Genomic DNA, 15,977 nt, shown 5'->3' on the forward strand with positions numbered 1-15,977 from the left:
GCGCGCCCCCGCGGGCCTCGGGCCGGTCGCATCAGGAGAAGCGGGGGGAGCGGAGGAGGCGCGAGGGGGGCGCGGCCCCTTTAAGGCGCGGCGTGGGGCGTGGCGTGGCGACGCGGGGCTTGCCAGCTCAGGTCATGGGGCGTGGTGTTGGGCGGGGCGGGGCGGCTCGGGCCGTGGGGCGGTGCGTGGGGCGCGGTGCGTGGGGCGGGGCGGAGCGCGTGAGGGGCGGGGCGGCGGCTGCGCAAGCAGGGCCGGGGGCGCGCAGACTCCGCGGAGCGGGCGCGAGCGCGCGACCTGGCGCCGCCGCCGCCGCCGCCTCCGCGCTCGTGGCCCGGACCCGCGGGGCCGCCTCCTCCGGGCTCCCCGGCGCCGCTGGGCTCCCGGGCGGGCGGCAGGTGCAGCGCGGCCGGGCGGCTGGCGAGGCGGGCGACGCGGCGGCGAGTGGATGAGAGGTGGCCCCGATCTCCGTGCAGGGTAAGCGGCGTGCGCGCGCGGGCGCCCACTCGGACCTCGGCGGACATACGGACATGCTCCCGACACTGGCGTGCAGGGCCGGGCGACCCGGTGCTCTCGGCCACGCTCACCCCGCGCCCGGAGCCAGCGGCCCTCTGAACAGGGCCCTGCGCGGGCGCGCCCCGCATACACGCCCCCGGGTCCCGCGCGAGCAGGAGCGCGCGTCACGGCCACCCCCCGCGCTCGCCGCGGCCGCGGCATCTCCTGGTCCGCGTTGTGCCAGGCAGGCCAGGGAGAGGGGGACGTCCCGTGGGCGCCAGGCCTGAGATGGGGTGGTGGTGGGCGGGGCCGGGGGGGTCACTGTGGCCAGGCGGTGTGGCAGGGCCTGGTGGATGCGGCGAATGTCTTTTCCCCGACTCAGTGCTTGGGGACACAGGAGAGGAAGAGGGAGCCCCTGGCCCCTGCGACCCCAGAAACAACCCTGCCAGAAAGTTGTGGGCGCCCCCCCCCACGCCCCTCTTTTTGCCCTGTCTCTTTTTCCTTTGGGACTCTGACCTGGGGGGACTCAGCGGGGGGCCCAGACCCAGCTGAGGCAGGCAGGCAAGGAGGAGAGTTGTGCAGCCACCCCTAGCCTGGGACCCCCACCTGCCCAGAGCAGGCCCTGCACTCCTGTCCAGGCCTACCACCAGGGGAGGGAGGGGAGTCAGAGCCGGGTGGGCTGGTGCACCTGCCCTGGCTGGATGCTCTGTAGCAGCAGCTTCCCCTAGCCAGGGCCATAGACATAGGGGGGTACCCCAAATCTGAGTCCACCCTTGGAGCTGTTGCCAGCCCTACATTTCCTGAGGCAGGGAAGGTTCTGTTCCTGTGACGCCTTTTGCAGGAGCGGGTTCCCTTTCTTGCCCTCCTAGTGCAGGTTGGGGAGGAAATACAGAGTTCTGAGCATCTCCCACACATAACAATGGAGGCTTCTGAGCCCCAGCCCCTGTGGCAGGGCAGCCCAGCCCTGGCCTGGACCTGGCAGGGTGGGCAAGGCTGTATGTAGTTAAGAGGGAAATTCAGAGTCTTGCCTCTGTCAGTGTCTGCTCTGTGACCTTGGGCAAGAAGACTCTGAGCCTTCCCATGCCTCAGTTTCCCCAGCAGTCACCGGGGAGGGGGGCTGACAGGATGAGAAGATGCCCGCCATTCAGCTGAGCACACCCAAGGCAGAGGTCTGAACACCCTGGAGGGGCCAGCAGTGCCCTTTGCCCCCTGGGTGGCTGTTGTTTCCAACAGGTCCCAGGCCCATCTGGGGATGCAGTCCTGCTGGGTGAGTGTTCCAGTTGTGGCCCTGTCCCCTGCTGGGATGAGGCCACATCCCACAATGTCAGCCAGGACACCTCAGATCAGGGACTTCGTTAACCCTGCCCCTCCTTCCTGCTGCAGACCCCTCTGAAAACTCCCTGCCTGGCTCAGGTGAGGGGCCTGGCCTGCCTCCTACTGCCTTGGTCACGATGTCGATCTTTTTGCAGCACTGTGTGGTCATGGGGCAGAGACCTTAAACCCGCATAGTCTGGACAGTGCTGGACTCGTGTGGGTGGCGCTGCCAGCTTGGTCCTGAGGCCTGGGAGGTAGGGTTCCTTGGGGCCTCTGGACAGGTGCCACCCCTCCTCTGTCCTTTTCTCCCCGGGGCTGTCTTGGCTGATGGGGTGTGGCCATCCCAGAGGTGGGGCTGGGGGTGGGCAGGGCCTGTCCGTGTGATGTCTGTTGCCTGCACTCGGGAAAGGCATTTCCTGGAAACTGCACAGGAATGTCTCAAAGTGTGGTTTGCTTGGTCTGGGGCCTGTGTCTTACCCCAAGGGGGGCGGGCCCGACCCTTCACAGGGAAGAACCTGGTGGTCTCTCCAAGCCGCCAGCCTGTGAGGCCCTCCTCTTATCTGTCCAGCTGGAGTGGGTGTCAGGAAACCGACCGCCACCAGCTCGGTGTGACCTCTACTTCCCCCGCTCTCCCTGGGCCTCACCTCCACCAGCTGGAGACTAGGGGAGTCAGGCCCGTTTTTCCTGAATCACCGTTTTTGCTGTGTGATGGAACGGAATCCTGGTTCAGGCACAGTGCAGACAGTGTTACTAGATTCTAGGGAGGGTGCTGTTGCCGGGGAGGCTTTGAGCCTGAAGCCCTTTCTCTCTGTAACAGAGTATCTGAGTGATGTTACAGATGTGATGGATATGCCCACACCCAGTCTACGCCGCCCAGGAATCTGTGTCATGAGAGAACTGAAGGGCTCTCCTGATGCTTCCACGGTGTGACCCACGTCAGTGGTTGTGCCATGGGGTACCCTGTCAATTCTGGGGGTCCAGGAGACCCCTTCCAGCTTCCCAAGCTTCGCAGTTTGGGAGTTCCCTTCCCAAAGTGGGTGTACTTGAGGTTTGTGTGGGAGTGGGGCTCCCATCCTGGAGTGGCGAGGCTCCAGCTGGGTCCTCATTTCTGGTGGCCACACCCTCTGGAGGACCCTGGCACCTTGTCTCTGATGTGTGTTGGGATGGGAGGCCCCTGTCTAGTGGTGGTGCTGGGGACTTAATGAGCCTGTAAGCAGCTCAGGCCAGTGGAAGGTGTGTGGCAGCCGGGAAGGAAGACCCTGGTGTGGGCCGTGAGGCCTGCTCGCCCCCTTTCCTGCTGCACCTGCTGTCAGGAGTCAAGGAGACCATTTTTGTCAAAAGCCAAGCACACACTTGCTCCCCAGTGCAGGCTGTGGACAGTGCTGGGGTGTGTAGCAGAGCATCCCTGCCCTTAAAGGATTTAAACATGACTTGGGGGAAATGAGGTGTGGGCTGAGAAAGTGAGTAATAGGAGGAACACGAATGCACTTGCGGGGGAAGCAGCTCCTGTTCGCTTTGCCCAGACATGGGCGTCTGTCTGCGGGAAGCTGCCAGACCTGGGTGTGACCACCAAGTGGCACTTGGGCCTTTGGCTGGGGGACCTGAGAGCCGGCTGGGCGTGTTTAGGCACTGCAGAGCGTTCAGGTCTGACTTCTCCTTCGCTTTGGGTGGCAGAGCTGTAGGGGCTCTCGCTGGGTCTCTTTCCCAGGCAGAAGCTAGAAAGCACCCTTTTGTGAAGGGGATAAGAGTTCAGGTGCTGGCTGGGGGGCCAGGGAAGAGGCCTGGGTCCCTGAAGGTCACGGTCACTTTGTGAACAGAGTGGTTAAGGCACAGCCAGCCTTGGGTGGGGGCAGCCTGGCCACCTGCTTGGAGCTGGCTGCTGACGGAGAAAGGTAATCGGTTAACTTGAGAATTTAAAGGCAAGTTGTTTGTTGGACTGCTCGTAGATTGAGATGGAGGGAGAAAGTGAAGATTTCCCCTAATTAGAGCAAACTTTGTTCCTTGTGCCTCTGGTGTCTGCGTGTGGCCAGCACGGAGGGGCGGGGCGGGGACTTTGGACCGTAATTCACCACTAATGACTGTCGCCATCGAAGGGCTGTTGTTAAGATTGGCATTTGAGTTACAGCCAAGGCTGTGATTATGTTTAAGCCCTGTGATTAAAGTCCCCTGTGGTTACACTGGCAGAGAGGAAGTACTGGTCTGTCAAAAAAAATTAATAATAGTAATAGAAACCACTCAGTGTCGTGTCAGACGTTGTGCTAAATGCTTCTCACGTGTTGTCACATGTGGTCCCCACAACGTCCACGGTCACCCATTCTGCAGATGCAGAAGCCAGTGGAGAGGCGGGCGGCTTGCCTCAGTCCCTTAGTTACGTGCAGAGCTGGGATCAGAACTCGGGTTGTTTGGCTCCAGAGGCTGCGCTTTCAGCCTCACTGCCTCTTTGATAATCAGTGAAATTTCTAGGCATTTGTGAAAGAAACAAACTAAGTAAATTCAAAGTCATGACAAGAAGCCTCTTTGCCGTCAAATATGCACCGATAGCAGGAGCGCCTCTTTCACCGGGCCTGACGGCGCCCTAAGCACTCTGTGTGATTGATTCTCATAACAACTGGCGGTAGGTACTATTATTAGCTCCATCTCACAGATGAGGAGGCCCCGGCACAGAGAAATTAAGTAACTTCCCTGCGGCCACAAGCTGGGGAGTGGCAGGTCTGGGTTTGAATGCTGTGTTCTCCCTTCCTAACCTGGGTACCGTGTGCAGGGGGGCGAAGTGGTCTGTTGCTGTGTGTTCCTGGGCAAGACGCTTAACCTCTCTGGGCCTCAGTTTGGTCAGCAGGAAACAGGGGTCTTAGTGTGGAATACAGAAACCAGAGGCCTGAGGGCTGGCCCTAGCCCAAGCTGGCCGAGTCTGCATCACCTCCCACAGGAAGGCCCTGGGTGGGGCAGCTCAGCCACAGCTTCACCCCCCGGAGGAGAGTCATGGTGACAGTGCCAGTGCACCCCCTCCCCTGCTGGTTGCCTGGGACTGCAGGCTCTGGCTCTCCTCGGAGCTCAGACCACACCCGGGGAGACAGACACCTGACACCGGGCACTGCGTTGCTGGCTTTGTGACGTGGGGGCCCTCAGAAAGCACTGCTCTGCCCCTCGGGAGTCGGGGGGAAGGGCGGCCCTGCCCAGAACCTCTCTATGCCGCCACACCCGCTGTGGCTGGGAGAATCAAGTACGCTTGCGCCATCCACGGGCACAGTGGTCGGGGGCGCCTCTCCTGTGGTCGGGTCCCCAGACCCATTGGTGGAAAGTGCTGCTGCCTCTAGCCCTTCCCCCGTGGGCGGGGGGGTGTGCAGCACAAGGAGGTAGGAGTCCCTCCCCAGGCCTCCAGCATGGCGTCAGGGGTGGGGCACACTTGACCCCCGCCCGAGCCTGAGGCACCCTCCCAGGTAGGAGCAGCCACTGCCTGCCCTCACCCTCCCCTCCCTCTCCTCTCCCTCTTCACCCCCTTCTGCTGGTGGTGCCTGCAGGGCTCTCTGGGATGGCAGACCCTCATGTCTGACCCCTCTCTGCTCTGTTCCCCTTTCCTGGGAGGCCTCCCCAAAGCACCCCATTTGTGGAGGTCCCCCGCACTTGCTGCTCACCCCCCTCGCCTCGTTCTCTCTGCAGTGGTTGTCCTCCCTGGGGCCGGGGCTCTCTCCCATCACGTCGTGTCCCGAGCAGCCCAGAGCAGGAGTGAATGGAGGCATTTCCTGGAGGGCACGGCCTTGCTCTACCCAGTGGGGTCACTCTGCGGCCTGGCCTCCAGGGTCCAGCGGCTTCAGGTCCTGGGAGCTTGGCTGTGGGGAGCCCACCCACAGCTGAGCCGGCTGGGGACTGGGGGCGGGGAAGCCTGGGCAGTGAGAGAGGGGTGCGTTGGTTTTTTTAAACATCTTTATAGAGGTACAGTTCACACACCGTGCAATCCACCCATTGAAAGTGCGAGTCACTGGCTTTCAGCATATCCACAGAATTGTGCAACCCTCACCACAGTCTAATTTTAGAACACTTTCCTCAGCCCCTTGAGCAGTCACTCATTCCCTCTTTCCCTCCAGCCCCCGGCAACCGCTAATCTGCTTTCCGTCTCCCTGGACTGGACCTTTCCTATCGGGGGGATCACACGCGCTGTGGTCGCATGGCCCTGTCTCCCTCACTTAGCCTGATGCATTTTTAATCCGCGGGGCAGTGTGTAGCGGCAGAACTGTGCCCAGACCTCTTCTGAAACATGGCGTCTCTTCCCCAGCACCAGGTGGCCCTGGCCCACCTCTCTCACGAGTCTTGGTGGACTTGCCTTGCCTCACGGGCCCCCCGGGGTCAGAGTTCATAGCAGCCCCTCTGTTGCTCCTGCCGTCTGAGAACTCTCCCTGCTTACCCGCTCTGCGCAGGCTCCAGGAGCTGTTCCATGTGACTCATCTCATTTTCAGCGGCCTTTGGCACACTTAACCATTTATGTGAGCTGCACTCAAGTCACCTCCTCCAGGAAGCCTCCTTGGCCTTCCCATGCCTCCTTGTGCCTATTGTCTGTGTATGGTCCTCTGTTTGCCTGCCTGCCGCAGGAGCCCAGCTTTTCATTTGACACTGCCTGGTCTTGTTGGAGACAGTCTCTGGGGATGAATGATTGCAGATGGTGGCGGGCGTGTTTGTGAGGGGATGGGCCCCGTGGGCTCTCTCACTGCCCCGCTACTCCTTGATTATCCTTCTGTTATCGTGTGGTCACTTGGCTTTGAAACTCTGCTGTCTGTCCTCCAGAGCGCCTCCCAGGCAGCCTGGGTCTGGCCGTGGGCCTCCTGGATGTCCAGGTAGAGCTGCTGTGTGAGCCTGGCCCGGACTGCCCGCCCTGCCCACCCCTCCTGCCCCGCCCACCCCGCACTGGGTGGCAGGCTGCGTTTTTATTTTTATTTTTTTTATTTCACAGTAGACCATATATTTTAGAACAGTTTTAGGTGTACAGAAAAATTTCAAAGATAACAGAGTTCCCATATACCTGCCCTCCCCACCCTCCAGTTTCTCCTGTTACCATCTTACTTTGTTTAGTGTGGAACATTGTTATAATTAATTAATAGACCAACACTGATACGTTACTCACCGAAGTCTGTAGTTTATCCAGATTTCCTGAGTTTTTACCTAATGTCCTTCTACCCCAGGACCCCGTCCAGGACCCCACATTACATTTAGTGGTCATGTCACCTTCGGCTCCTCTGGACTAGGACAGCTTCTCAGACTTTTCTTGTTGATGACCTGACAGGCTTGAGGAGTATTAGGTTCATTGTAGGTCCCTCTTCGCTAGAGTTTGGACAGTTGGAAATCCTGTTGGAATCTGGATGTTTTTCTTGGGGTTAGACTGGGGTCGTGGGTTTTGAGAGGAAAGCCACAGCGGTGAAGTGCCCCCGCCACATCACGTCGCATCGGGACAACACCATCACATGACTGGTCGCCGTGATGTGGGCCTTGTCCCCTGGCTGGTGTGAGCTTACTCTCCCTCTGTCCACGGTGCCCTCCCTGCAGGGAAGTCATAATGTGCAGCCCACACGTAAGGGGTGTGAGGGTGGAGAGACTGCATGAATGATCTGGAATCTTCTCAATGGGAGACTTGTCTCTTCTCCCACTTTTATCAATTTACTCAGCCTTTTTTTTAATGTCAGCATAAATCCACGTCTACTTATTTTATACCTTGGGTTACAGTGTAATTCCACTCTATTTATTTTGTTGGTCAGATTGTTCCAGCTTTGGCCACGGGGAGCTGTCAGGTGGCTCCTCGGGTCTGTTGACCATCACGGGGGGTGAAGTGAGCATGTCCTTGCTGGCCCGACTGGTGCTCCAGGCGCATCTTGCGTGATTCCTGTCCCAGCCCTAGAATCAGCCAGTTCTCTCAGGAGCCTGGCTCCTTTTACTGGAGAATGGTTTTAGAAACCAAGATCTGGGCACTGGGGGTGCTTGCTGCTGCTGGGGTTTCTTTGCTCTGGGCCCTCTCAGCTGGCAGAACGGAAAATGTGCCCGCCATCTGTGGATGTGCACGCATCTGTGACTGTTTCTGTGGCGGCCACCCGTATGTAGTAAATGAGATGTGGGTTCATCCTGAAGGTGTAACCTGCAGTCTGGTCGTTACTGTGTGGATCCTTCTCCCTGGCTGATCAGTCAGTCTCTAGTCCCGCAGTGGGGAACCCGGCTCCCCGCCGTTTGCCATCTGTGTACGTGATTGTTTGGGTCCAGTCTACCTGCAGAGCGGGGTCGGACTGTTACCTGGGCGCCGGGAAGTGGCTTCCTTGGCGAGAGCGCTGTGTGCATGTGCAGCTCTTTCTCACTCCCCTGGGTTCCTGCTGGGCCGCTGGAGTGCTGGCTGACAGGTGCATGGGCCCCCACAGAGGTGGGGGGCTGGGGGCACTGCCTTCCAGGAAGGTCTGTGACCTGCAGGGAGAGAAAAAGAGAACTGGGGGCTTCCCTGCTGGGCCTGTGGGGAAGGGCGCTGTCATGGCATCCCTTTGAAATCTGAAGGCCCGGCTGGCTTTGAACACAAGCGGGAGGCCTGGCCTTGGCGGCAGGAGGAGAAGGCTGCCGGCAGGACCCCTGGAGCTCAGACGTATCACTGACTTAGATCCCTTTGGGCCCAGCTGCTCCCGCCTTGGGACTGCGCTGTAGCGGGAGTGGCCGCCTTTGAAGGAAGAGCAGCTGCTGCGCACTGAGGCCAGGCTCCTCTGGAGAGGAGAGGACCAGGGGGATTCTGCTCCGGGTGACTTGGGCCCCCCGCCCGCTCCCGTTTCCGTGCAGGGCTCCAGCCCCACGTGTGGGTCCTGCGGGCAGGGGAGGGCCAGCTGGAGGCTTCTAGCAGATTCTGAGCAGGTGGGAGTTGGGCAGGGGACTGGCAGGCGGTCCCAGGGCTGAGGGGGCCTGAGAGCAGCCCCAGGTGGGGGGTTGGCTGGGTTTGTGCTTTGGAAGAAGAGTTGGCCCCCAGGCGGGCTCAGAAGACACCTGGAGTGGCGTTTGTTCCTTTGTGCTCCCGTCCCTTTCGAGACAGAACGAGAGGGGGGTGGGAAGGACACTGGGCCTCCGCGGGCTGGCTCAGCGTCTGGGCTCCCGCATGCCCGGGCCCCGGGCCGAGCTCTGGGTTTCTGAGGGTGGGACCCACAACGGCTGAGTCCACAGGTGGCAGAGCGGTGGCGGGAGCTGCCGTGCTGTGTAGACTGGGCTCTCTGTACCACCTCTGTGTGTGTGGGCCTGCTGTGTGGACCGTGCTGTCTGCACCGCTGGGGAGGTGCTGCTCACACAGTACCGCCTACATGTGTTGGTGGTGCTGTTTTCCACACAGGGTTTGGGGGGTCTGAGGGAGCTCGTCTGGTTTTCTCTTAAACTTCCGCTGTGGCCTGGGAGGGCTCCTGGCCACAGCACCCTGTCTGTTGCCCGGAAGACCTGGGCTCCAGCCTGCCTGCCCACCCATGGTTCTGCAGCCCCCTGCCCCGTGCCCCTCAGCTCTTTAACCAGGCCCTGCCCTGTGCTGGGTGCCAGACGGTGGTGAGTGATGGAGGAGGCCACGGCCCCAGGGAGACTGGGCCGGTGGGAAGGAGGAGAGAGGTGGGGCTATGGGACAGAGGGGCCTGACCCCGCCTGGGGGTCAAGGAGGGTGCCTTGAGGGCTGAAAGAAGGGAGCACAGGAACCCGCTGAGCAGAGCTTAGGTGGTTTAGCTTCAGGAGAGGTGGGGAGGGGTAGCGAGGCCGGGCGAGGCCACGGGTCACCACGCCGCCCTCCCTGGGACCAGGTAGGGCTGGCGTGGGGTCAGTTTATAAAGGTCAGTTCCTGTCCTCGGCTCCTAGAGACCCAGCCAGGGTGTGGCCTCTGCTGGGGCCAGCGCTGGGCTCTGAGCACATCAGGGGGGCCTTAAGAAAGTGGGTTGAGCTGGCCGGGGCTCAGTGATGGGGGCTGGGTGGGAGTGCTGTCATCCCCAGGTGGCCCTTCCTGGGCGCCCTGATGGAGGCCACCTGCTGGCCGGGTGCTCCCCTTCCTGGTTCCTGCTGTGCTGCGCCCAGCTCTTCTGCTTTCTGGGTTGAGATCTGAGGTCCCCTGTGACAGCCACAGGCAGCTGCAGGGAGACCCTGGCCTGGAGATGCGTTTCCCCGGTGGGTCCCAGAGCTCAGGCAGCTGCAGGGAGACCCTGGCCTGGAGATGCGTTTCCCCGGTGGGTCCCAGGGCTCAGGGTAACTGGAATTGTTTGTGGGGTCACGGCTGCCCCCGGCAGCTGCATGGGGACCACTGTCTGGGGCAGCGTCTGCGAGGTGGGGGGTGAGCCAGATCTGACTGGTGATGGCCAAGGGGGCAGGGAGTGGAGGGCACCGCAGCCAGGGGGGCACCTGGTGTGGCAGAGACAGGAAGAGGTGTCAGTGGTGGCTTCTGGCGAGAGTTTGGCATTTAAGATTGAAGCAACTTGAGTGGTTGAAAAAACACACATGCCTTCAACGTCACAAACCCAGAGTCTCACTCTTAGAAGAACCGGATTATAACACCCCGCCCACGGGGTTGCCACAGAGCTGACGGTTCTATCCTGTCTCCCAGCCACTGAGAGGGCAGCGAGGTGTGTGGATGGTCTCACAGGTGCTGCGTCCCTGGAGCGGAACTGTGAGGTTCGTGCGCAGGGCCGGGGGAGCCCCACTGTCCCGCGCGATGCTGCTCGGCACCTCTGCAGGTTGAGCCTTATGGTGTGCTCCTCCCAGACCCCTCTGGGCATGTCCTTGGAGTCCCATGCTGGCTTCAGCATCCAGGTTTGTGTCCGGGGGCTGGTGTCTGCAGCCCTTTCCCTATTCCATCCAGAGAGATAGGTCAGGGATGAGACTGGTAGGCTGGACTGGAGGCCACTCTGAGGACCTGTGGCTGATGCTGCCTCCGGGGGGTGGTCAGCGTGCCCCCAAACCCCGCCCCACCCTGTCCTCCGGGGGGTGGTCATCGTGCCTCCAAGCCCCACCCCATCCTGTCCTTTGGCAGGTGGTCAACGTGTCCCCCCGCCCTGCCCCATCCTGTCCTACTGGGTGAGCACATCCTGGATCAGGAAGAAAGCAGTATTTTGTTCCACAGTCACTGCTTGAGAAAGTGGGGATCTGTGTGAATCACATCAGAAGTTAAATACGGTGTAATCATCTGGAGGGGGGTGGGGTAGGGTAGGGCTGGAGGGGACAGGGAGCAGCAGGGACCTAAGGATGCTGGACCCAGGGGCAGAATTTAAAGGAGTGGGATTCACTGGCGGTCTTCCTGCCCCTTAGAGCCCAGCCCACTCAACAGTGGAGGCTGCAGATGTGTGACTTTGCGGCCGCCCAGCACGTTTTGGGGGAGAGGAAGTGGAATATGAGTCACAGGCCAGAGAGCCCTGGGCATGAGGGCATGAGCACAGGCGGGGCTGCTAGCAGGGTGGGAGTGAGGACAGATGGTGGGCGGGGCTGGAGGGGCTGCCCTGCCCCTGCTGCTCCCTGCCCTGGCGGCCTGTGTGTGAGGATCATGCCCCTCCTGGGAGGGCCTGGGGGAGAGGCCAGTGCCTGTCTGCAGGGGCAGGGCTGTGGGCTCCCCCTGGGCTGCCCCAGCATCGCGTTCTAAGTTGGGCACCTGGAATTGTGACTCTCGGTGGGTGGGCCCTGGGAGACCTGCCCCATAACCCTCATCTGTGGCCAGCACAGGGCACCTGCCCTGCCCAGTGGGGAGCGGGGAGTCGGGGAAGGAGCTGGGCCAGGAATCCTCGTGACTGCCTTGTGTCACCGCCCCCATCTGACAGGTAGGGGCCCCTGGGCAGGCCTGCAGGCAGCATCAGGAAGGGATGTGCAGGCCTCCTGGGTGTCGAGGGTGTCGAGGGCCACTCCGTCCGTGTTTGTGGGAGGTGGGCCCGATGGGCTCTCTGGAGGACCTGGGATTCATTCTGACACCTGCGAGGTGGGCCAGGCCGAATGGTGGCAAGAAAAGGAGAGGCCTGGCCTCTCGCCAGCGCTGTCTGGGCTTTTGAGAAGCCCCGCACCTGATCTTTCACCGTCAGGCAGCCGCCTCTGCATTTGGAGAATTGGCCACCTTAAGATGAGCCCTGAATGTCGGGGACCCCGCCTCTCTTGGCCATGGTGACAGCATGGTGTGGACTGGGCTGGCTGGGGAACATGGGAGGGCTGCCTGAGGATGCCCCAGGGAGGGACGGGTGGGTGGTTGCTGGCGTCGGGACGCCGGCTGGGTGGCAGGGCATGTACGTGGGTGGCTGCCACTCCTACTGTAGCCACCCTGGAAGGGGCCATGTTGTCCCTGTTTCACAGGTGAGTGAGGGTCAGAGGAGTCCTGGTAGATGGCTCGCTGCCCCCAGGGCCTCTGCCCTTGTCCGTGGCCCTCCTGCCACTTCCTGTTGGGTTTATTTCGGTATTTTCAAAGATCAAAGCTGTCCTCTCTGATATCCGCTTGTGGGCCTTACGTGGACCCTTAACTTCCCACTCAGCCCACTCCTCAGGGCTCTGGTGACCCACCCGCTCCGTGTGCGCCCGAGGGCCCCACCAGCTCTGCATGGACTGCGGACCTCCCCCCACCTCTCAGAGGGGCTGTCCTGTCAACCCCCTTGACCCCGGCTCCGGACTGGGAGCTCCCTGAGGGCAGGCCTGGGCCTGCGAGGCTGGGTGATTCCAGAGGCCACCATCACCCACCTGCTGTTGGCCTGGGTGGCTTGGCGGGGTGGGGTGGGGCGGGGTGGGGCAAAACCCGGTGCACGCCAACTGCAGGGGAGAGGCTCCGGGGCGGGGACAGGGGTCAGAAAGGTTGGGAGGGGGAGCCCACAGCGCTTGTCCCAGGACAGCTGAGTATGGTGGTGAGGCTGCTAGTTTAGAAAAGTAGCTGGAGCAGGGGGGCCTAGACCCAGAGCTGGTGCGCAGCGCTGCTGGCCGAGGCATGTGCTGCTTCCCCGGCTCGTCCGCCCTCACCTCGGTGCTGGGGCCAGTGTGACTGAAATCCCTCTTCCTCTTGGGTTCTCTGATCCCGGACTTAAATGAACATGGCTGCTGCATCAAAACGGACTGTGGTAGGGCTCCCCTTGAACGAATCTAAACGGCCAATGCTGACATCTCAGGTCACGTCCCCTGGAGGGCTGTGTCCTGTGTCCTACCCCAGTCAGCCGCGGGAGGGCGGGGAGGACCAGGTGGCATCAATGGGATATTGCAGCTGCGGCTCCACGAGGGCCGACGGGGACCGTCTCACTCATTCCGGGTCCCCAGCGCTTGGCCGAGGGCATCGGGGCACAGTTTAGCGGAGCCTGCTGACGTCTGTCCCGAAAGGCTGCCCAGGCCAGAGGCCCTCGGCCACCACCTCCACCCAGCTGACTTGAGTTGACCATCAGGCTCCTTTTAAGTTAGCCAAGTGTGCATCTTTGATAATTGACCACTTAAGTGTGTGATTAAAACTGGTTCAGTGAGGTGTTCGCGCTGCATGTCGGTGAGGGAGCGTGGCCTTGAGCTCACTCAGTCGTTCACGCCTGGGGATGTGCTGGGTTCCATTTCTCTCCTGCGTCTTTTCACCGTTCCAGTTGGATCAGACCTGGGAAGGACTACATCCTTCCACACCTGCAGGAGATGAGAGTTCAAAGCAGATTTCCACCCCGAGAGTCTTTGAGTTCCGTGGCTGACGTGTGTGGGGAGCAGCCCTGCTGCCGGCTTTTACAGGCCAGTTCGGGCCGATCCCGCAGCCGGGCCAGAACCCCGCACCTCCAGGGCGTGGATGGCATCGCGGAGGGTCTCGCTGGCCTCCTGCGTGATGCTGGCTCTGCGTATGGAAGCTGGCCCTGCTGCATCGAGTTGAAAAGTCTTGGCATTGAAAGAGCCTGTTATGACCTATTTGTAAAGTATTTCAGAATCACCTACATGGATATTTTGCCCTCAATTCTGTATAATTAGAAGGTATAAACCCAACTTGGGGACTGTCTCGGTGCACCAGCGCAACCTAGATTAGAGCTCCCCGTGTAGGTGTTTCCTTTTTTCCTTCAAAAGAAATCATATAACAAAAGCAAAAGGAATTGAGCTCATCATCATGGTTCTCAAATACTTGAAAACAGTATTGGCTAACTAACATGGAAACGTGTGGGCTGATTGGCAGACCCTTTCTCTTCACCGAGAGCAGAAACAGAAATCTCAGGGAACGTTTAAAAGCCCCTGGTGAGTTCTGCCTCGGAGGCGGGTGAGCCGTGGCTGGATTCCCACCTGCCCAACTCTCTCCCCTCACCTCGGGTCCTGGTGGAAGCTGGTTGCCGATGTTCCTGGTTGTGGGCACCATTAACGTGCAGCCTTGTGGGTGTGGCTGGCTGCGGAGGTGGGACCTGTGGTCCTTGTCCGTTTGACAGCTGTCATCCGAGGCCTCGCTGCTCAGCCAGTGCACACGCTCCCTCAGCCAGCAGCGCTCCCTCGGAGGAGTGTCCCTTTGTGGGGAGGCAGGTGTGGGGCCAGCGCTGCCCCAAGTGGCCAGGATCCCAGAGCAGGATGGATTGTGTCGGGGGAGCCTTGGGGGCCAGAACTTCCTCTTCTCATGCTTGTGGCCCTCAGGTGCTCGGGTCAGGATGTGCGGCCTTCCTTGGTCACACAGGACCCTCTTGTCTGTCTGTTTAGTTATTCCTGATGTGATCGGTACCCTCAAGTTCACCACCAAAACAGAAGCTGGGGTCTTGCTGAGAACCCCCGTTGGCCAGCCTGAGATCTCAGCCGTGTGCTCCCAGCCTCCCCAGCTGAGATTTCCAGCTCCCTCGTTTTACCGTCTGTTCCTTCCCGGGGGGAATCTCTGCTCCTTGGGATTGAGTCTTGAAGCACTGGTGGAGATGGCCTGGGCAGATGGGCGGGGTGAGGATTGAGCGCATCCTCGGCCAGGGCAGGTATGAGAGCACACAGGTGTGAGGGGCCAGGTGTGTTCAGGGACAAGTGGGTATAGGGCAGCAGCCAGGGGAGAGCAGGGGTGGTGGTGGTTCCTGGCCTTTCACAGGTAGAGGGTACCTGTAGGATCAGGCCAGGAGGGAAGGTATTTCCAGAAGTTTCAGGTGTAGAAATGGCCCTGGGAGGAGGTCCAGGCTGGTGGTGGAGGCTGGGGCTGCCCTGGTCCTGGGCTAGGGGCCCTCCTGGGAGAGAAGGGGAAGGTTGGAACCTGGGGGTGTCGTGGCAGCACAGGGGGCTGGGGCTGGGAGGGGTTGTCGTGAGGCCAAGCATCGAGGGAAGCTGGGCCCCATCCCTCCCAGTGTGGGGCCCACAGACCAGGCCCAGAGGAACGTGCCCCTCTCCCAGAGACACATACACAGGCATCTCCCAGGCACCTAGGGAGCGTGGGGGCAGGTGCAGAGGGTGGGGTTTCAAGCATCCGGGCTGGCTGGGAAATTGCTGAGAGAGAGACTGAGAGAGAGAAATGCAAGGCTTGTTGGAGACTCTGCTTCTGCTGGTCTCAGTCTGCGGTTTCCAGAACAGTCGGGGTGAGGGGTGACCTGGAGGGCTGACTACTGGGTCAGCTTTCCACACGGTTGCCTTGGAGGGGGTGCCTCTTCTGCCCCCAGAGCCTGGGGCTGTGGGTCTGTCTTTAATGCAGGGTTTCCCACCATGGACCTTGTCCTGTGGGGCCGGTCCAGACTGCCTTGTTTCTGGAAAAGGAGGTGATGTTCTAGGTCCTGGGTCTGGTAGAGGCGCTGGGGTCCCAGAGTGGAGACCTCCTTGTTCCCGCCCCACAGTGCGTCACCAGGCGAGCAGCTCTTCCAGCTAACGGTCCCCCGTATCACTGTGGGTCCCCTGTGGCTGTTGGGGGGCCAAGATGCGACGTGCAGAGAACCCCCGAGCCTGTGCTGCACAGACAGGTCCTCGGGTCCCCGGCGTTAAATCTGGCGCTCTCCTCCTCCCTCTGTTCCTGTCACCACCCGCCCGCTGCCCAGGGAGCTGAGGAAGTGAGCGTCACTGGGGAGGGAATGGACTGGGGGCTTTGTAGTGGGGAAGACGAGGCTGCTTCCTGGTGAGGGGGCAGCCACCCCTGCTCCCCGTGTTGGGCCGGCATCCCTTCGTGGACACAGTGGGGATCAGGTGCGTGCAGGGCCAGCGCTCCGAGGGGAGGTCGGGGCCGTGGGGCGCAGGCCCTCTCTGCCACTTCTCCCTGGCCTGGCTTGGAGGGACGCTGCGCTCTGGGCCAGCTCGCGTGG

At 61.1% G+C, this 15,977-nt stretch overlaps 1 protein-coding gene across 4 annotated transcripts in view; it reads left to right on the plus strand.

The window, feature by feature from the left end:
* Positions 1-230: 230 nt before the first annotated feature.
* The window catches only part of GRAMD4 (GRAM domain containing 4), a 68,564-nt gene continuing 52,817 nt past the window's right edge, over positions 231-15,977 (plus strand). The window contains exon 1 of one of the 4 annotated variants that reach the window (XM_072973717.1): positions 231-474. In XM_072973717.1, the coding sequence (XP_072829818.1) occupies positions 446-474 (29 nt within the window). In that variant the 5' untranslated portion in view covers positions 231-445. Of the gene's footprint in view, positions 475-10,420; positions 10,582-11,556; positions 11,580-15,977 lie in introns of those variants that run through there. The other 3 variants (XM_072973716.1, XM_072973718.1, XM_072973720.1) reach the window with 3 other exon arrangements.

The sequence above is a fragment of the Vicugna pacos genome, chromosome 12 (assembly GCF_048564905.1).
Source record: "Vicugna pacos chromosome 12, VicPac4, whole genome shotgun sequence".
Taxonomy (NCBI): Eukaryota; Metazoa; Chordata; class Mammalia; order Artiodactyla; family Camelidae; genus Vicugna; species Vicugna pacos.